This window comes from Salvelinus fontinalis, chromosome 22 (genome assembly GCF_029448725.1).
Source record: "Salvelinus fontinalis isolate EN_2023a chromosome 22, ASM2944872v1, whole genome shotgun sequence".
NCBI lineage: Eukaryota > Metazoa > Chordata > Actinopteri > Salmoniformes > Salmonidae > Salvelinus > Salvelinus fontinalis.
Genome location: NC_074686.1, coordinates 15,788,965 through 15,811,515, shown reverse-complemented (window position 1 = coordinate 15,811,515; position 22,551 = coordinate 15,788,965). Strand labels below are relative to the sequence as shown.

General features: G+C 45.5%; 1 protein-coding gene across 3 annotated transcripts in view; it reads right to left on the bottom strand.

Moving 5' to 3' along the window:
- ripor2 (RHO family interacting cell polarization regulator 2) overlaps positions 1-22,551 on the bottom strand; it is a 140,961-nt gene that overhangs the window by 97,158 nt on the left and 21,252 nt on the right. The window contains exon 1 of one of the 3 annotated variants that reach the window (XM_055876673.1): positions 4,008-4,427. The exons of the other annotated variants lie outside the window; for them this stretch is intronic. Within the exon in view, the coding sequence (XP_055732648.1) occupies positions 4,008-4,092 (85 nt within the window). The 5' untranslated portion in view covers positions 4,093-4,427. Of the gene's footprint in view, positions 1-4,007; positions 4,428-22,551 lie in introns of those variants that run through there. 3 annotated transcript variants of the gene reach the window in all.

Genomic DNA, 22,551 nt, shown 5'->3' with positions numbered 1-22,551 from the left:
TGTATTGTAAAGTTGAGCTGTGTTGTAAGCTGTATTGTAAAGTTTAGCTTTATTCTAAAGTAAAGCTGTATTTTAAAGTTAAGCTGTATTGTATCTCTGATGAAATAGAATATTGATTTAGGAGCACGTCTTTCAGGTTTGTTCAGGGGGTTTTAATTCAAGAGAAACTGTGAGTGAGAAAGAGAACGAGAACGAGAAAGAAAAAGAGAGAAAGTGATAAATGAAAGAGAGAGGGAGCTCTGAGCCACTGTTCATGTATTTATCCCTCTATAGTAGTACAGAACTCTGACAGTTCTGCTGCCACACTCACCACTGCAGGGAAAAGTGCCGCCTTAGTCATCATTTACTCTATGGCAGCCTAGGCATGACGAGTCAAATAAATCCATTATTCGTTTACACAGAGGGGTAAGAGCACTCCTATATTGTAAGGCTCCCCTGTCCTCTCCCTCTCACCATCCTTCTCCCTCTCCCATAAGACAGAACAGGACAATACCTCTGGTAGTAATTATACTGTTGCATTATGGTGGGAACAAGATGGTCATTACCCCTGGAAGTAACTGTATCATTACAGAATGGGAAAGGGGGATACCTAGTCTGTTGTATAACTGAGTGCATTCAACTGAAATGAGTCTTCCACATTTAACCCAGTCCCTCTGAATCAGAGAGGTGCGGGGGGCTGCCATAATCGACATCCACGTCGTCGGTGCCCGGGGAACAGTGGGTTAACTGCCTTGCTCAGGAGCAGAATGACAGATTTTTACCTTGTCAGCTCGGGGATTTGATATAGCAAGCTTTCGGTTACTGGCCCAACGCTCTAACCACTAGGCTACCTGGAGACAAGATGGTCATTTATGTAGTGAATATAGTCTCTCACATACAATTTGCATTTAGAGCAAAGTGAATAAAATCTTTGAATATTATCCGCATTGAAAATACTACCATATATATAGCTCTGAACCTAAATCCAAAGAGCCAATTAAATTGAAACGGTAAGCGATCTATACTGAAACCTTCAATAGAGGAGAGCCAAGAATAAATGCATCTCTCTGATTGGATGCTCTGTTGCAGAATGAAATGTGGAAGAGTCTACTTTGAGTCTACCTCCTGAATGCATGTGTGTGTATGCGTGTTTGTGCGTGTTTGCGCATGTGTGTGTGTGTGTTTCTACCTCCTGGCTGTGTTTTTGCTCACAAGGAAAGAAGGTAAATTACCATTGACTCGTTTAATTTAGTGTAAAGTGGTTCAACCAATCTAGACATTATCATACATGAAAGAACTGACATAATGCACAAATATGAATCTACGAGTACCCTGCAAATTGTTTATAATGGATTGTATGTATGCTTCTAAAAATACTATTGCAACTGAACTGACTATTATAATGTCCTTTTTATATATTACCATAATAAACATTGTAATGGTAAACTAGTTTGCATCTGAGTTTTCGATAGCTGAAGTGGAATGGTTCCTATAAAGTGGATGGAAGACTTAAGCAAGAGAAAATGATTTCACCAGCTGTTTTACTCTCCCTGGACATCCAAAAACCTATTCACTTTATAAATCAATTCTCCTACCATCATAGTGGAAAGTCAAATTCAATGCATGTTATGATTATATTGGGTTTTTATAAAAACAAGACAGTAAAATAAATGACCAGTTAAAATACTCTCTTGTGGTACATAATGTTTGGTTTAAACATGTGCGAGTTATACAAGAACACCCACACAAGACTCTGAGGCTCTCTCTGCTGCCTTCTAAAAAAACAAGCAGACTGAGGCTCTCTCTGCTGCTTACTAAAAAAACAAGCAGACTGAGGCTCTCTCTGCTGCCTACTAAAAAAACAAGCAGACTGAGGCTCTCTCTGCTGCCTACTAAAAAAACAAGTAGACACTGAGGCTTTCTCTGCTGCCGACTGAAAAACAAGCAGACACTGAGGCGCTCTCTGCTGCCTACTAAAAAAACAAGCAGACACTGAGGCTCTCTCTGCTGCCTACTAAAAAAACAAGCAGACACTGAGGCTCTCTCTGCTGCCTACTGAAAAAACAAGCAGACTGAGGCTCTCTCTGCTGCGTACTGAAAAACAAGTAGACACTGAGGCTCTCTCTGCTGCCTTCTAAAAAAACAAGCAGACTGAGGCTCTCTCTGCTGCCTACTAAAAAAACAAGCAGACTGAGGCTCTCTCTGCTGCCTTCTAAAAAAACAAGCAGACTGAGGCTCTCTCTGCTGCCTACTAAAAAAACAAGTAGACACTGAGGCTTTCTCTGCTGCCGACTGAAAAACAAGCAGACACTGAGGCTCTCTCTGCTGCCTACTAAAAAAACAAGCAGACACTGAGGCTCTCTCTGCTGCCTACTGAAAAACAAACAGACTGAGGCTCTCTCTGCTGCCTACTAAAAAAACAAGCAGACACTGAGGCTCTCTCTGCTGCCTACTAAAAAAACAAGCAGACACTGAGGCTCTCTCTGCTGCCTACTGAAAAACAAGCAGACACTGAGGCTCTCTCTGCTGCCTACTGAAAAACAAGCAGACACTGAGGCTCTCTCTGCTGCCTACTGAAAAACAAGCAGACACTGAGGCTCTCTCTGCTGCCTACTGAAAAACAAGCAGACACTGAGGCTCTCTCTGCTGCCTACTGAAAAACAAGCAGACACTGAGGCTCTCTCTGCTGCCTACTGAAAAAACAAGCAGACACTGAGGCTCTCTCTGCTGCCTACTGAAAAAACAAGCAGACACTGAGGCTCTCTCTGCTGCCTTCTAAAAAAACAAGCAGACACTGAGGCTCTCTCTGCTGCCTTCTAAAAAAACAAGCAGACACTGAGGCTCTCTCTGCTGCCTTCTAAAAAAACAAGTAGACACTGAGGCTCTCTCTGCTGCCTACTAAAAAAACAAGCAGACACTGAGGCTCTCTCTGCTGCCTACTAAAAAAACAAGCAGACACTGAGGCTCTCTCTGCTGCCGACTGAAAAACAAGCAGACACTGAGGCTCTCTCTGCTGCCTACTAAAAAAACAAGCAGACACTGAGGCTCTCTCTGCTGCCTACTGAAAAACAAACAGACTGAGGCTCTCTCTGCTGCCTACTAAAAAAACAAGCAGACACTGAGGCTCTCTCTGCTGCCTACTAAAAAAACAAGCAGACACTGAGGCTCTCTCTGCTGCCTACTGAAAAACAAGCAGACACTGAGGCTCTCTCTGCTGCGTACTGAAAAACAAGTAGACACTGAGGCTCTCTCTGCTGCCTTCTAAAAAAACAAGCAGACTGAGGCTCTCTCTGCTGCCTACTAAAAAAACAAGCAGACACTGAGGCTCTCTCTGCTGCCTACTAAAAAAACAAGCAGACTGAGGCTCTCTCTGCTGCCTACTGAAAAACAAGCAGACACTGAGGCACTCTCTGCTGCCTACTAAAAAAACAAGCAGACACTGAGGCACTCTCTGCTGCCTACTAAAAAAACAAGCAGACACTGAGGCTCTCTCTGCATAGAGACGCTGCAGAAAGGGAATTATGCAAAACCAATACATTTTAACCTCTGTGTAACCTTAAAAAATGTAATTTTCATTCACTGGTTATTCACAATATGATCATGCAGGCATGAAACCATCCAACAAAACGTTGTCACAGTCACCTCAGCCCAAAGACACACTGAACTGAACCTCTTTCTTCCACACTACACAGATCTTTAGTGTCAGTCACCACATCTACGTCAGTGTGTGCCCTGCCCACCCAGCCATGGCCCCAATGCCCCTCCGCCTGTCCCCTTCATGGTGCCAGTCTCAACCCCTTACAGTCCAGTGTGTTGACTCCATGAAGCACCAGGAGCACCCATCCACCCATCCATCCATCATAGAAGGTACAGTGCCCACCCAGCCATAGTCCCAATGCCCCTCCACCTGTTTCCTTCACGATTCCTCCCCCACCCTCTTACATTGACCCCATGTAGCACAACCCACCCACCCACCCACCCACCCACCCATCCACCCACCCACCCATTCATTCATCCCTCCCTCCTACCATCATAGATGAAGACGTCCTCCATCTCCTCACGCATCACTTCATTTAGGTCATCCTGGTCCTCTCCAATGTTGGCAAAAGCCATCACTTCTTTTCCCCCTCGTCTTTTTTTCCCTTCTATTTTTCTTCTCTGGGTGGTTAAGGATTGGTTGGTTTGTTTCTGGGTGACTCCAGTGTAAAATTGAATCAGCGTTGTGTGGCCTCTTCTTCCTGCTCCGGGCGATGGCTGGCCGCTCCCTGTCAGGAATCAGATCCAGCCTGAGCAGAGAAGCCAGGCAGGCAGACAATGACTGAGAGCTGCTCTTCTTCTGACTGATCACTCACACACTGCACCAGGGCGAGTGTGTGTGTGGGGATGGATGGACGGGAGTGTGTGTGGAGACTGACGGACGGAGGGGAGTGTGTGAGAGTGTGTGTGGGAAGCCCTCACGACTACCACAACCAAGTTTCATCAACACAAATGATTTCATAATTTCCTTTGTGAAACCGAGAAAGAGAGTGTTGGAGTTCAAGTACACTTGTGTGTGTGTATGGGCGGACATGCAGGAGCACTGTTCAGTGAGTCAGCCCAAGTGGCTGCTGATTAGCTGGCATAATTAGCTGCTTTATTTTGGGACAGCGGGGACATGAGGTGCTAGGTCCCTCTGCCTCTAGTGTGTGCGTTTGCGTGCGTGTGTGTCTGTCTCGGCTTGTCATTGCCTCACGGCTCACAGGAGGTGATAATGGGATTGCTAACTTTACTTCTTCACTTGGCCCTCATCATCTAAAGGGGCCACAGAGATGTGGGCGAGCGGCGGTGGCTGCTGGCAATGTTATTATACTTCCAACATGCATATTCAAATCAACAGCTACTGTGCTGTGGTTACCTAAGGTTGTACAGTATGCACTGCAGCACAGATCTAGGCCTAAACAGTGACCTACGTAAAAAGTCTACTTTAACATTCTCACACTCAGGGTGAAGAAGTAAAATTAGTAGACCCACACAGTGTCCATAAACTAGTATTGTTGATACATTATTGTGTGTGCTGGGTTTTACTATAGTAGTCCGTCATCAGCATTCCTGTCCACTATTCCAGTTTGATTGTCTTGGAATGACTGGTTCCTGTCCACTATTCCAGTTTGATTGTCTTGGAATGACTGGTTCCTGTCCACTATTCCAGTTTGATTTCCTTGGAATGGCTGCTTCCTGCTTGGGAGGCATATACTTGTGTCCCTCCTCTCCATAAGGGAATGGGTTAACTGGAACACACAGTCTCTTCCTCATACTCCTCTTCCTGTTCTTCTTCAGACCCCTTGACTTTTTCCACATTTTGGAACGTTATGGCCTTATACAAAAATGTATAACAAAATAATTTCCCCCCCTCTTCAACTTACACACAATACCCCATAATAACAAAGCAAAAACTGTTGATTACATTTTTTTGAATATTTTTGTAGAAAAAAAATTATAGCACATTTACATAAGTATTCAGACACTTTACTCAGTACTTTGTTGAAGCACCTTTGGCAGTGATTACAGCCCCAAGTTTTCTTGGATATTACACTAGCTTGGCACACCTGTATTTGGGGAGTTTCTCCCATTCTTCTCTGCAGATCCTCTCAAGCTCTGTCAGGTTGGATGGGGAGAGTCGCTGCACAGCTATTTTCAGGTCTCTCCAGAGATGTTAGATCGGGTTCAAGTCCCGGCTCTGGCTGGGCCACTCAAGAACATTCAGAGACTTGTCCCGAAGCCACTCCTACATTGTCTTGGCTGTGTGCTTATGGTCGTTGTCCTGTTGGAAGGTGAAACTTCGCCCCAGTCTGAGGTCCTGAGCACTCTGGAGCAGGTTTTCATCAAGGATCTCTCTGCACTTTGCTCCATTCATCTTTCCCTCTATCCTGACTGGTTTCCAAGTCCCTTCCGCTGAAAAACACCCCGATAGCATGATGCTTCCACCACCATGCTTCACAGTAGGGATGGTGCCAGGTTTCCTCCAGGCGTGGCGCTTGGCATTCAGGCCAAAGAGTTCAATCTTGGTTTCATCAGACCAGAGAATATTGTCCTTTAGGTGCCTTTTGGCAAACTACAAGCGGGCTGTCATGTGCCTTTTACTGAGGTGAGAGGCTTCCGTCTGGCCACTCTACCATAAAGGCCTGATTGAGGTAGTGCTGCAGAGATGGTTGTCCTTCTGGAAGGTTCTCCCATCTCCACAGAGGAACTCTGGAGCTCTGTCAGAGTGACAATCGGGTTATTGGTCACCTCCCTGACAAGGCCCTTCTCCCCTGAAGGCTAAGTTTTGCTGGGCGGCCAGCTCTAGGAGGAGTTGGTGGTTCAGAACCTCTTCCATTTAAGAATGATGGAAGCCACTGTGTTCTTGGGGAGCTTCAATGCTGCAGACAATTTTTGGTACCCTTCCCCAGATCTGTGCCTCGACACAATCCTGTCTCTGAGCTCTACAATTCCTTCGACCTCATGGCTTGGTTTTTGCTCTGACATGCACTGTCAACTGTGGGACCTTATATAGACAGGTGTGTGCCTTTCCAAATCATGTCCAGTCAATTGAATATACCACAGGCGGACTCCAATAAAGTTGTAGAAACATCTGAAGGATGATCAATGGAAACAGGATGCACCTGAGCTCAATTTCGAGTCTCATAGCAAAGGGTCTGAATACTTATGTAAATAAGTTATTTACGTTTTTTAGTTTGAATACATTTGCTATATTTTTTACAAAATGTGGAAAAAGTCAAGGTGTCTGAATACTTTCCGAATGCACTGTATGTACATGTTGGTAGGGTAAAGTGACTTTGCATAGATAATAAACAGCGAGTAGCAGCAGTGTAAAAAAAAAAGGGGGGGTGTGCTCTCCAACTCCAGCTCTAATCTAGGAGGAGTTTTGCTGCAACTTTACGTTCTTCAACTCTAATCTAGGAGGAGTTTTGCTGCAACTTTATGTTCTTCAACTCTAATCTAGGAGGAGTTTTGCTGCAACTTTACGTTCTTCAACTCTAATCTAGGAGGAGTTTTGCTGCAACTTTACGTTCTTCAACTCTAATCTAGGAGGAGTTTTGCTGCAACTTTACGTTCTCCAGGGTCTCCCAAGTGGTGCAGCAGTCTAAGGCACTGCATCACAGTACTCGAGGCATCACTAGAGACGTGGATTCGATTCCAGGCTGTGTCACAGCCGGCCGTGACCGGGAGACCCATGAGGAAGCACACAATAGGCCCAGCGTCATACGGGTTAGGGGAGGGTTTGTCCGGCCTGGATTTCCTTGTCCCATTGCGCTCAAGCGACTCCTTGTGGCAGGCTGGGCGCCTGCAAGCTGACTTCGGTCGCCAGCTGGATGATGTTTTCTTCGACACATTGGTGTGACTGGCTTCCGGGTTAAGCGAGCCATGTGTCAAGAAGCAGTGCGGCTTGGCAGGGTCGTGTTTCGGAGGATGCATGGCTCTCGACCTTCGCCTCTCCCGAGTCTTTAGGGGAATTGCAGCGATGGGACAAGACTATAACTACCAATTGGGGAGAAAAAGGGGTAAAAGTACCAAAAAATATATTATTAATTAAACAGAAAAATTACGCTCTCCAACTCTAATCTAGGAGGAGTTGTGCTATACCTTTAAACTCACAAACTCGAATCTAGGAGGAGTTGTGCTGTACCTTTAAACTCACAAACTCTAATCTAGGAGGAGTTGTGCGCACCTCCCTTTGAATCCCCCTGGAATGTACTTGACGACAAAATCATTATCAGAGAGGGAACAGAGCTGACGACAAACTCATTATCAGAGAGGGAACAGAGCTGACGACAAACTCATTATCAGAGAGGGAACAGAGCTGACGACGAAGTCACTCTCAGAGAGGGAACAGAGCTGACGACAAACTCATTATCAGAGAGGGAACAGAGCTGACGACAAACTCATTATCAGAGAGGGAACAGAGCTGACGACAAACTCATTATCAGAGAGGGAACAGAGCTGATGACAAACTCATTATCAGAGAGGGAACAGACCTGACGACAAACTCACTCTCAGAGAGGGAACAGACCTGACGACGAAGTCACTCTCAGAGAGGCCAGTACAGACAAGCAGAGCACGTAGAAAAGCTATTATAACAGCTACTGTATTCGGAAGTAAAACACGTTCCAAATAAGAGACCAGAAACAGATGCACCAAATAATTGCACTAATTTGGCAAAAGAGTCATAGGATTGACTTGTCAAACCATGAATGATGAGAGGGGGGAGAGAGGGGGAATGAGAGAGGGAGAGATGGGGAATGAGAGGGGGGAGAGAGGGGGAATGAGAGAGGGAGAAAGGGGGAATGAGAGAGGGAGAGAGAGTGTGTGGGTGTGTGCGTATGTTGAAGTCTGTGTGCAGTTTCGTATCAGTAGGGGACTGGCCCCATGGCCTGGCCTGAGCCACAGGACATGAACAGGACATAGGAGGTACAGGTGATCTCTGACTGCCCTGCAGCCATGACTTATAAAGAAGCAGGAGGAAACAGGAGCTGTGATGCAGCAGCCTGAAGAACCAGTCTATTAGATTAAACCTGTTTACCACACTGTTTACTGCAGGGCCAGGCAGCACAGAACAGCTCCAAGGGGACCGACCAGAGAGCGAGAGAGAACGAGAGAGAGAGAAGGAAATAGGCCTACACATCCCAGTCTGCACACTGATGGCTAAGCCGCAGAGATAGTTGCCTCAGGTTCATATCTCAGATTTATCCAAAACAACTAACAAAAATAAGTGGTCTTGGTGTGATTTTGAAGAAGAAGAATTTACACGACTATATTTGTAAAGTTTAGCAACTCTGCCAAGAGTGCCTAGGAGTGACTGAGAGGGAGGGTGATGAAATGGAAGCCATTGGTGGTGGTGATTCAGACACCATGGAGACAACATGGAGACAACATGGATACAACGTTACAGCTCTCCTCTTATCCCTGAGCCTCAGACGTGATGATTATGAGACCCATTAGTCACGCAGACAACACACACAGGCACGCACACACACTCTCTCTCATAAATAAGCCTGCTCTTCCCTAACCATCCCACCCCCATCTGTTCACTGTAATATCACACACACTGTATTTTGTTCCTGTATAATGATTTATGATTTCTGTGCAAATGATGACGTACATTACAGACTCAGGGGTAGAAGTGTATCATCATGAGCAGACAGAGATAACTGTATACTGTACCATAGTCTAGATCGAGGCCTTTGAAAATAAGCAGTTGTCATATATTTGACAGTAACAATTAGCTGGTTTCAGATAGAGGCTGTAGTTAGCTGTAGGCTTCAGTAAAAACAAACTAGAGTAATGTTGGTTTGTCCTGTATCTGCTCTGCCTGTGAATGTCAATGACTGGATACATTGTCTTCAACAGCACAGAGAAAACCCCCGCCTCCAGAAACACAAACACACATGCTCGTATGCACACGCACTCACACACCACACACACACTCACACACCACACACACACACAGTAGTATAAACCGGCAAACACGGAGGCACAATTGCAGTGAACAATTATCCCCGGACCGGGACCCACTCTGCTGTACAATGGACCTTTTTTTGAATGGGTTAAACAATGGCTCTCAGTGCCATATTAAAAAGACACAAGTGATTAGTAATTCAGACTGCTGAATAGGACTTTTCAGCATCCTACATTCTGCAATATGTCCTTAACAATGTGACAATAAGGTTCAGTGTGTCACTGTGTGTTGAAATGCAGCTTATTAGCAAGGGCGGGCGCTAGCACCAGGAAAGCTAATTCAGATCACTGATGGTTAGCTCTCTCTCTCTTTATGAGATCTAGGCCCTAAAACAACATTGCGCAAGAATGTGCAACACTGTATTCACTGCAGGCACATGCCACATTGAGATATCAAGTAGACGGAAAGTGAAATGAGAAAGCTTGAGCAGAGTGCAAATATAACAACTTTATTGCACAGATCCTTCATCCATCTCAACTGCTTTCTTTTCCACCCTGGAGAAGTAGGCTAACCATGAAAGGTGAACTGGAAGAGAGAGGGCAGTCAGAGAGGGTTAAACCTGCAGATGTAGGATCTTTTTATCTTTATTTATTTATCCGTTATTTTACCAGGTAAGTTGACTGAGAACACATTTTCATTTACAGCAACCACCTGGGGAATAGTTACAGGGGCGAGGAGGGGGATGAATGAGCCAATTGTAAACTGGGGATTATTAGGTGACTGATTGTTTGAGGGCCAGATTGGGAATTTTGCAAACTTAATATAAGCCAGTTCGCTACAGCAGGAAAATAATTCTGCAGCAACAGCAAATGTGAAATATTATGTGGATTATAATTAAACATTTTGTAAGAGTTGATAAAACATTTCATAAGGGAAAATCAAGTCTGAAATGTCCAAGTGGAAAATGCAAACTTCAGAAGCCTTTTTAAACCTCAAATACAATACAAGTTTTACATGTCCTGCATTGCAGGAAAGTTCTGCAACAGTATAATCAAATCAAGATTCTGTAGTTGAACCTATCCCACCTACCCGTCTCCTCTCATCCCTCAATCCTGGCCGCTCTATCAACACACCAAGCCTCTCTCTCTCTCTGTGTTCTCTCTCTTTTTCTGTCTCTTTCTCTTAGGGGCAGCAGGACAATGACAGATAATTGAGAAGTGGGTGCCAGGTTGCCACGGCAACGATAATAAGGGCATTGCGTGGTAAAGTGGTAAAGCCGATCTGGCGTTGGATTGGTGGGCAGTGGCGAGTTGGGGAGGGGGTTGAATCTGATTCATCCAGGCTTTATGGGGTCTGGTAAAGTATTTGCCATGCCGCTATAGTTCTACCCCCACCCCCCTCTCTCTCTGCAGCTGCAATGCGAGAGGATCCCCCCATATAATCCAACCACATCAGTACCAAACCTCCACAAATGAATCATGGCTAAGGGTGGGATCTATTTGGCTATGGAGAGAAGGAGCAAGGGCATGAGACAATACCAAGCCAGTCAACCAGTTGTTGGAAGTACCCCCCTTTTAACAAACGATTTTGGGTAATAGGCATACGGTTGGACATACGGAAGGTGTGTTTGAGCATGCAATACAAATGAACTTTGACCTCACATAGTGATACGACAGTGTGTCGCACATTCTACAACATTTGTATAATTCTAATCCTACACGTTAACGTTGTCTCTTTCATCAATGTCAGTCCCCTCTGATACACAAAAGATTATCCAAGAGGAGGGTCCTGTGATGCATTTTACTGCATACATTATTCTCCTACACTAGGCTACAGCATCTCTCACTATCTTTAATCTGGTCCGGTCTGCTGTGTTTTACTGTATATAGTATTTTACTACACTAATCTGGTCCTGTCTGCTGTGTTTTACTGTATATAGTATTTTACTACACTAATCTGGTCTGGTGTGTTTTACTGTATATAGTATTCTCCTACACTAATCTGGTCTGGTGTGTTTTACTGTATATAGTATTTTACTACACTAATCTGGTCTGGTGTGTTTTACTGTATATAGTATTCTCCTACAGTAATCTGGTCCGGTCTGGTGTGTTTCACTGTATATAGTATTTTACTACACTAATCTGGTCCGGTCTGGTGTGTTTTACTGTATATCGTATTCTCCTACGCTAATCTGGTCCTGTCTGCTGTGTTTTACTGTATATAGTATTCTCCTACACTAATCTGGTCCGGTCTGCTGTGTTTTACTGTATATAGTATTATACTACACTAATCTGGTCTGGTGTGTTTTACTGTATATAGTATTCTCCTACACTACAGCATCTCTGTGTCATTAATCTGGTCCGGTCTGGTGTGTTTTACTGTATACAGTATTCTCCTACACTACAGCATCTCTCTGTCATTAATCTGGTCCGGTCTGGTGGGGTTTTACTGTATATAGTATTTTACTACACTAATCTGGTCCGGTCTGGTGTGTTTTACTGTATATAGTATTTTACTACACTAATCTGGTCCGGTCAGGTGTGTTTTACTGTATATAGTATTTTACTACACTAATCTGGTCCGGTCTGGTGTGTTTTACTGTATATAGTATCCTACTACACTACAGCATCTATCTGTCATTAATCTGGTCCGGTCTGGTGTGTTTTACTGTATATAGTATTTTACTACCCTAATCTGGTCCGGTCTGGTGTGTTTTACTGTATATAGTATCCTACTACACTACAGCATCTCTCCGTCATTAATCTAGTCCGGTCTGGTGGGGTTTTACTGTATATAGTATTTTACTACACTAATCTGGTCCGGTCTGGTGTGTTTTACTGTATACAGTATTCTCCTACACTAATCTGGTCCTGTCTGCTGTGTTTTACTGTATACAGTATTTTCCTACACTAGGCTACAGCATCTCTCACTGTGCTCTAATGTCTAACAGAGAGCAAAGGATCCGAAAATGGCATGAGTGCAGCTGCTATAGATGCCATCTGTAAGGGCAGGGCAGCGCAGGGCAGGTGCTCGTGTCACCAATGTGTGTCTGTTGATACCTCCTCCTGCAGGGGAGAGATAACAGAGAGAATCAGGGAACCAGTTAACCACAGTGAGCCACACCCAGCAGCTCTCAGTTTGACTTCTGCTACTGTTGACAACCGTTTTCATGACCCCTAATTAAAGTGGAACACCCACAAACAAAAAGGTGTCGAGAAGTTAAACAGAGGTGACAATATAAGATGTTTTATAAACTGGGTTGTTCGGGCCCTGAATGTTGATTGGCTGACAGCCGTGGTATATCAGACCGTATACCACGGGTATGACAAAACATTTATTTTTACTGCTCTAATTACATTGTTAACCAGTTTATAATAGCAATAAGGCACCACGGGGGTTTGTGGTATGTGGCCAATATACCACATCTAAGGACTGTATCCAGATACTCCGTGTTGTGTCGTGCTTAAGAAGAGCCCGTAGCCATTTACCACACCACCTCTGGCCTTATTGCTTAATTATAGCTATAATGTGTTATTCTACTGTTGTATGGGGTTGGAAACATAGTAGAAGCATTGAATGCATTTTATTTAATATAGAAACGACCATATGAGTTTATGGAACCAAAATTATAACTCACAGATCTTATCTAGAAACAACTACTTCAACCAAAAAGAACATCATGTCGAGATGGTAGCGATTTCCCACCCAGATTTCACACTCTCACTCTGTACTCCGCCCAACACCACATGCTGAGGGAGGTCTCTTCCTGTTTCTAAGATGCCCAATGTAGATGATCCTCAGTAGGCCCGGTCTAGCAGGGTGGAGTGAGGCTGTGGTTAAAGCCATGCTGCCCACAGTTTCCTCTCCCATGCTCTATAGGGCTACAGGGCCACAGGTGGCCAGTGAAAGGGGATGTGAACCCTGCGAGAGGGGGGGGGGGGGGGGGGGGGGGGGGGGGAGGTGGTGGAGAGAGGTAGAGGGTGGAGGAGGAGAGGTGGTGGAGAGAGGTAGATTGAGGAGGATGGTGGAGGAGGTGGTGGAGAGAGGTAGAGGGTGGAGGAGGAGAGGTGGTGGAGAGAGGTAGATTGAGGAGGATGGTGGAGGAGGTGGTGGAGAGAGGTAGAGGGTGGAGGAGGAGAGGTGGTGGAGAGAGGTAGATTGAGGAGGAGGGTGGAGGAGGTGGTGGAGAGAGGTGGAGGAGGAGAGGTGGTTGAGAGAGGTAGATTGAGGAGGAGGGTGGAGGAGGTGGTGGAGAGAGGTAGAGGGTGGAGGAGGAGAGGTGTGGGAGAGAGGTAGATTGAGGAGGATGGTGGAGGAGGTGGTGGAGAGAGGTAGAGGGTGGAGGAGGAGAGGTGGTGGAGAGAGGTAGATTGAGGAGGAGGGTGGAGGAGGTGGTGGAGAGAGGTAGAGGGTGGAGGAGGAGAGGTGGTTGAGAGAGGTAGATTGAGGAGGAGGGTGGAGGAGGTGGTGGCGAGAGGTAGAGGGTGGAGGAGGAGAGGTGGTGGAGAGAGGTAGATTGAGGAGGAGGGTGGAGGAGGTGGTGGCGAGAGGTAGAGGGTGGAGGAGGAGAGGTGGTGGAGAGAGGTAGATTGAGGAGGAGGGTGGAGGAGGTGGTGGAGAGAGGTAGAGGGTGGAGGAGGAGAGGTGGTGGAGAGAGGTAGATTGAGGAGGATGGTGGAGGAGGTGGTGGAGAGAGGTAGAGGGTGGAGGAAGAGAGGTGGTGGAGAGAGGTAGATTGAGGAGGAGGGTGGATGAGGTGGTGGAGAGAGGTAGAGGGTGGAGGAGGAGAGGTGGTGGAGGAGGAGAGGTGGTGGAGAGAGGTAGAGGGTGGAGGAGGAGAGGTGGTGGAGAGAGGTAGATTGAGGAGGAGGGTGGAGGAGGTGGTGGAGAGAGGTAGAGGGTGGAAGAGGAGAGGTGGTGGAGGAGGAGAGGTGGTATAGACATCTATACATATTAATTTTAGTTCAGAGAATCACACACCACAATCCCGAAACACACACACACACACTCTCTCTCACACACACACACACACACCACAAGCTGCACATGTGTAGAGAGGTCAAGTAGAAACACAGCCCACTTCCCAGAATCAGGGCAGTGGGGCAGAACTATAGGTTTGGTAATAGGCCTGAACACACAGAGGAGATTGCAATAGTGCAATGCTATATATATATTGCTGGTTTATGAAAGAAAATACACATCCACAATCGCAATAATGGCTACACAACTAAGGGCTTGGTGGAGACCACATTGGGTAATGGAGGGTTGCAGAGCTACCCCCTGTTACACCCCTCCTCTGCCTCAGCGGTCTCTGAAATGACTGGAGAGTTACTGGGGCCAGAGTCTGTTAGTGGCAGCTCATCATTCCACATGAGGTGTGTTTGTGGGTGTGTGCGTGTTACAGGGTTCCCTTGTGTCTGCCCAAGGAGTTGAGCCACTCAGGAGCAATCACATCCGCAATGACTACTCATCTGTCATAGGAATGGGGATGTGATGCAACTGTGCTCACAGAAATGTCTCTACCAATGACAACTTTGCAGTGTCTCTTTTCACGGTCTGAAAAAGACTCATATTGTTTTCTACAGAACCTACCATAAATGTGCTTTAGATAGACAGACATAGTCAGCTGAGCTGGAATTTGTCCGATTGCAGCCGAGCACAGTGAATGGAAACCATCCGCTTGTCCCTTTTAGAGTTTCTCTCTCAGTGAGAGGTTCCATTTCAGTCAATCATCCGGTATAACATACTATGGGGAGTCAACGACCAATCCTATTCATCTGAAGCACTCTCGGAAGCCCCGTCTTCTTGGCTATAATAATACCCGTGCTTGCATCCATTTCCTCATCTCTTTGCTCTTCAGCTCACCTGAAGGATGAACGTGTTACACAATTTATCAACTTTTCAAGCACATGAAGGCTACGAGATTGGGCTCCGACTTAGGTGTCTGTTAGTGGGGAGAGAGTACTCGTCCCCGTAGATGTTGCGAGTTTTGGGTCTTGGTATCTGTTTTTTGCGTTTGATAAAAGCTAACTACTTTCTGCTTTGCTTGTGTAGCTAATGCTTCCTTTCTTGAGAAATATGGCCAGTGGTAAGAGTAAGTAAAAAAAATGCTAACCAGCCGAATTTGAACCTCTAACCGTGCCCTAGAGCATGTGGTTTCACAATGAAAATGAAAGATAGTCATGAGTGGTGCTGTCCTGTTGCCCGGGGTGGAAACACGCTCAGGAGGCCTTGGCTCGAACCAGTTCGTGTGACCATGGTCTCCAGCTGGGTTCAACTTCCATTGTAGTTGGACTGACTTTGTGAGGAAGATTGGTGGTCTGAGTTGATAGGGGTGTCATCCCAGCTGAGTGAGGCTCATTCCGGTTCCTCTGGCAGTGTTCAGAGCTTTGTATTTGTCAGGGGGAGAATGAACCATTGGTGGGGAATGTGCCTTTGATGGCGTTTTCTCCCCTGCAGCAGAGTTCCTCCAGGTTTGGAGGAAGGTATTTACCTCCTGTCCCTTCAGTGGTGAAGCGTCGCTTACCCCTGTTTAAAGATTTGGCCAATGAGTGGCGAGTTACTTAGCTCCAGAGGCTAATGAGGGGGCTAATCCTAGGATGGTGCTTCCGAATAAACAGCGCCAGTTTTCACGATTTCTGAGAGGGACAGGTGGATGTATTTGGATGAGCCAATTTCGCCAACAAGGATGTTTGGCTCGGGGCCCTCCTCCCCAAGCATGTACTCTGGCAACAGTGCTCCCAAGCGGCTCGGTCAATAGTGGCAAATTACTGGTTGCCGAGGTCCCCGAACCCAGTGTGGGCCGGGTATCAGAATGCACAGTTCCTTCCCCACGTTCACACACACAGTTGTAAAGACTGGTGGATCTGAAAACAAGCATGACAAAGAAAAATGTTTTATCCACGTCCTCAGGGTGGTGCTCTGCTCCTTCAGGACATAATGTAGGGAGACAGGCAGTGTGCTCTGTTTTTTATTTGACCTTTATTTAAAGGTAGGCTAGTTGAGAACAAGTTCTCATTTGCAACTTCGACCTGGCCAAGATAAAGCATAGCAATTGGACACATACAACAACACAGAGTTACACATGGAATAAACAAAACATACGGTCAATAATACAGTAGAAAAATAAGTCTATATACAATGTGAGCAAATGAGGTGAGATAAGGGAGGTAAAGGCAAAAAAAGGCCATGGTGGCGAGGTAAATACAATATAGCAAGTCAAACACTGGAATGGTAGATTTACAGTGGAAGAATGTGCAAAGTAGAAATAGAAATAATGGGGTGCAAAGGAGCAAAAATAAATAAATGCAGTAGGGGAAGAGGTAGTTGTTTGGGCTAAATTATAGATGGGCTATGTACAGGTGCAGTAATCCGTGAGCTGCTCTGACAGCTGGTGCTTAAAGCTAGTGAGGGAGATAAGTGTTTCCAGCTTCAGAGATTTCTGCAGTTCGTTCCAGTCATTGGCAGCAGAGAACTGGAAAGAAAGACGACCAAAGGAGGAATTGGCTTTGGGGGTGACCAGTGAGATATACCTGCTGGAGCGTGTGCTACGAGTGGGTGCTGCTATGGTGACCAGTGAGCTGAGATAAGGCGGGGCTTTACCTAGCAGAGACTTGTAGATAACCTGTAGCCAGTGGGTTTGGCGACGAGTATGAAGCGAGGGCCAACCAACGAGAGCGTACAGGTCGCAATGGTGGGTAGTATATGGGTCTTTGGTGACAAAACGGATGGCACTGTGATAGACTGCATCCAGTGTGTTGAGTAGAGTGTTGGAGGCTATTTTATAGATGACATCACCGAAGTCGAGGATTGGTAGGACGGTCAGTTTTACGAGGGTATGTTTGGCAGCATGAGTGAAGGATGCTTTGTTGCGATATAGGAAGCCGATTCTAGATTTAATTTTGGATTGGAGATGCTTAATGTGAGTCTGGAAGGAGAGTTTACAGTCTAACCAGACACCTAGGTATTTGTAGTTGTCCACGTATTAAGTCAGAGCCATCCAGAGTAGTGATGCTGGACGGGCGAGCAGGTGCGGGCAGTGATTGGTGGAATAGCATGCATTTAGTTTTACTTGCGTTTAAGAGCAGTTGGAGGCCACGGAAGGAGAGTTGTATGGCATTGAAGCTCGTCTGGAGGTTAGTTAAGACAGTGTCCAAAGAGGTGCCAGTAGTATACAGAATGCTGTCGTCTGCGTAGAGGTGTATCAGAGAAGCACCAGCAGCAAGAGCAACATCATTGATATATACAGAGAAGAGAGTCGGCCCGAGGATTGAACCCTGTGGCACCCCCATAGAGACTGCCAGAGGTCCAGACAACAGGCCCTCCGATTTGACACACTGAACTCTCTCAGAAAAGTAGTTGGTAAACCAGGCGAGGAAATCATTTGAGAAACCAAGGCTGTCGAGTCTGCCAATAAGAATGTGGTGATTGACAGAGTCGAAAGCCTTGGCCAGGTCGATGAATACGGCTGCGCAGTATTGTCTCTTATCGATGGCGGTTATGATGTCATTTAGGACCTTGAGCGTGGCTGAAGTGCACCCATGACCAGCTCTGAAACCAGATTGCATAGCGGAGAAGGTGCGGTGGGATTCGAAATGGTCGGTAATCTGTTTGTTAACTTGGCTTTCGAAGACCTTAGAAAGACAGGGTAGGATAGATATAGGTCTGTAGCAGTTTGGGTCTATAGTGTCACCCCCTTTGAAGAGGGGGATGACCGCGGCAGCTTTCCAATCTTTGGGAATCTCAGATGATACGAAAGAGAGGTTGAACAGGCTAGTAATAGGGGTTGCAACAATTTTGGCAGATCATTTTAGAAAGAGAGGGTCCAGATTGGACCCCTACAAATCAGACAAGAAGCTGCAGCCCTTTCAGAACATCAGCTATCTGGATTTGGGTGAAGGAGAAATGGTGGGGGCTTTGGCGGGTTGCTGTGGAGGGTGCCGGGCAGTTGACCGGGGTAGGGGTAGCCAGGTGGAAAGCATGGCCAGCCGTAGAGAAATTATTATTGAAATTCTCAATTATAGTGGATTTATCGGTGGTGACAGTGTTTCCTAGCCTCAGAGCAGTGGACAGCTGGGAGGAGGTGCTCTTATTCTCCATGGACTTTACAGTGTCCTAGAACAGTTTTGAGTTAGTACTACAGGATGCAAATTTCTGTTTGAAAAAGCTAGCCTTAGCTTTCCTAACTGCCTGTATATACTGCCTGTATATTTGTTCCTAACTTCCCTGAAAAGTTGCATATCATGGGGGCTATTCGATGCTTCGAAAGATGTGGCAATCAATTCACATGTGGTATCGAGGGCACAGCTGGGGGCAGAGGGAGGTCTATAGCAAGCGGTAACAGTGAGAGACTTGTTTCTGGAAAGGTGAATTTTTAGAAGTAGAAGCTCGAATAGTTTGGTTACAGATTTGGATAGTAATACAGAACTCTGCAGGCTATCTTTGCAGTAGATTGCAACACCGCCCCCTTTGGCAGTTCTATCTTGACGGGAAATGTTATAGTTAGCGATGGAGATTTCAGGGTTTTTGGTGGTTTTCCTAAGCCAGGATTCAGACATGGCTAAGACATCCGGGTTGGCAGAGTGTGCTAAAGCAGTGAGTAAAATAATCTTAGGGAGTAGGCTTCTAATGTTAACATGCATGAGACCAAGGCTTTTACGGTGTGCTCTGTCCAGTTTCACCATGGGTGATGAGGACGGTGATGAGATGGTGCGGTCGGCAGTTTGCTGTGCGTCCTACTCCTTTTCGTAGCGTCATTAGGTCAACCTCCCCGAGGTCCTAGTGCCTGTCTTGAGAGGAGTTTTCATCTCTCCTTCAAAAGCAGGCTATTCAGTGGTCCCCATGTCAGAAGTACAGCGCGGTTGGTACAGCCGGTACTTCTTAGTTTCCATGAGCAATGGAACATTGCATCCCATCCTGTACTTTAAACAAGCACTTCAAGGTTGCAAGTTCAAAATGCTCACACTTTGCCGGCTATTGCAGTCGATGCGTCCCAGCGATTGGGTCACGTCCATAGATCTGAAGGAGGCATATTTTCATGTGCTATACATCCTCCCTAGAGGCAGCTTTGGCACTTGTGTGGTGCCATGGGATCAGAGTATTGGCCTATCTGGACAATTGGCTGGTCATAGCTGAGTCAAGGGAGCAGGTGGAGCTCCACACTGCCACTCTGGTTTCCCATATTCAGTCTCTGGGGTTCATAGTGAATCACAAGAAAAGTTGTTTGACTCCAGCTCAGCGCATTCAGTTTCTGGTTCTCGTTCTGGACTCGGTTCTGAATCATGCATTTTTGTCCCAACAGAGGGTCACATTCCGGCACAGTTTTAGCTGAGGCACTCTGTGCCTTTTTCGCTTGTGTCTGCAGTTATAGGGTCTGATGGTCTCTATGGTAGCTGTAGTGCCTCTGAGACTTCTGTTAACTTCTTGAGAATACAGGGGGTGCTGTTTTCGCATTAGCATAATTTCCTCTACAGATTAAACTGCCTCTTGTTCAATTATTGCTGTTACTATATGCATATAATTAATACCATTGGATAGAAAACAAGCTATGGTTTCTGAAACCGTTTCACTTTTGTTCTGAGTGAAACATAAGTCATTTGACAGCACTTTCCCTGAGCAAGAAGAAGATTGCAAGATGTGTATGCTCGCTTCAACGCTCTGCCTATATATGGTCACGCCACCTATGACCCGAAACACACTTCATTCGTCTTCCTCTGGGTGTCAGGAAGACTGTTTGTTTATCTTGTACTGACGTGAAATAAGACCTATTTCTTTAGCGTGACCGACAACTTCCGGTTCTCTGAAACACGCGTTTTAGAGGTGCAATTGTCTTTTGTTATGCTGCCGTTACGGATGAAAACTATCTCCGTCTCGAAGTTTGTTTGATACATGTGACCATATCATCTTAATGTATGTTTTTTCAATATAGTTTAATCAGATTATTTGATTTTTTTCGGGAGTTTTGCCGTGTTCCGTTCTGTGAGTTTTTTAACTTTGGACAGAACCGTGCTAGTCGACCAGTACCTATGCTAAATGAAGAGGGAAAGTTGCCATTGTGAATGGATTGAACGACTCATCAGGACTAAGGACACCTTTATCAACATTCTGATGAAAGATCAGCAATAGTAAGACCCAATTTACGATGTTATTTCATATATCTGTCGTGCATGTGAACTGGTCGGGCGCGCCCAGCTGGTTCTGGCTGGCGTGGCTATGCTAATTTAGCGCTACATTTTGTTTTCGCTATAAAACATTTAATAAATCTGAAATATTGTTTGGATTCACCAGATGTTGGGCTTTCAATATCTGTACGCTGTGTATTTTTTCTGAAATGTTTTAAGACAAGTAATTAGTTATATGACGTTGGTCTCTGTAATTGTTCTGGCTGCATCAGCACTATATCAGATTGCAGCTGCAATGTAGAACTGTGATTTATACCTGAAAAATGCACATTTAAAAAAAAAAAACTATGCTATACCATAAATATGTTATCAGACTGTCATCTTATGAATTTGTTTGTTGGTTAGTGGCTATATATATTTTCATTTAGTCGAATTAGTGATAGCTACTGACGCAGGAAAAAACTGTTGGAGTAAAAAATTGGTGTCTTTTGCTAACGTGTTTAGCTAATAGATTTACATATTGTGTCTTCCCTGTAAAACATTTTAAAAATCTGAAATGGTGGCTTTATTCACAAGATCTGTGTCTTTCATTGGGTGTCTTGGACTTGTGATTTAATGATATTTAGATGCTACTATTTAATTGTGACGCTATGCTAGCGATGCTAATCAGTGTGGGGGGGGTGGGGGGTGCTCCCGAATCCGGGTTAGGTACTCGGTAGAGGTTAATGTGTCTCTTTCAGCGCTGGGTGATTGCTACACGTCTGGACACATCTCACCACTGTCATCAAGGTATCCCCATATCCCATCGAGCCTAAGGAGGTTGACTCCTTGGAGTCAACAGAAGCATCCTTATTGGGACGGGCGGCAGTGTGTGTGGGCTACTCGGAAAGAGGAATTTGGTCAACAGCCCAAAGAGCGCTGCATATCAATTACCTAGAGATACTGACTGTTTGCTAGCGCTGAGGCATTTACTTCTAATCATGGAGGGCCGGCATGTGTTGGAAAGGTCCGACAACAGGACGGTGGGGGCGTACCTCAACAGGCAGGGATGCTGGTCTCTCTTTCTCCTAAACCTGGCCCATTATCTGCTCATTTTGGGCAGTGTGCATTTTCTGTATCTCAGGGCGTTGTATCTTCTGTTATAGAAAAGGTATGTATTTACCTGATTTATTTGATATTAATGGTTAACAATTAATATTTATCTAATAGTAAGATATTTGTCCTACTAATGCTGTGTTTTTATGGTCTCCACTCTAGTTCCCTGCAGCTAATCTGGGCGTATGGTCACTAGAGATGACTTGAGCTGACAAATGAGTTAAACACTGCATTATATAGACAAGATGGGGTGGGTGTAACCGAGATAGAGATAGCCTGGAACAGTTTATAACAATCCCTTATTGTCTCATAATCATCCTGGCATCTGGGAAACTAAGCTGGGTTGGGGGTAAAACAACATCCCGTGTAGATAACCAGGAGATGAACCAAGGTGGTTAATGGGAGGGGTGGAATGACTAAGCATTTTTAGTGTCAGCTATATAACGAACTCTGCATTGTCTGGAAAGGTTAGGCTACTTGGCCCAACAGTCAAGAGTGTTGGGTTGACTAGTCTCATTATTGCAATAATTAATCAATATTAAATAAAGATGATTGTTTGAAGAAATAAAGTCTCTCTCAGTATGAATTTCCATAACACTTCCCAGATCTCTGAACACGGGTGCGGATCTACTTTCCAGGAGGGTTCCATCTCCATGGAGTGGAGACTGCCCTCCTCTGTGGTGGCCCAGATACGGGACCGGTTTGGCAGGACCGAAGTAGATCCTATTCATCGCAAGAAGACACGCATTGTTTTCTGTTCTTCTCAATAAGTTAAATAAAGGTTCAATAACAAAGTTAAAATAAGGGATCTGTTTGCCCAGTTGGGATTCAGGCCACTGTGGAGAAAGTCTGTCAGGAGGGTCTGTTGTTGATTCTGGTGGCGCGCCGTTGGCCCAGACAACTGTGGTTGGGGCTTACCCT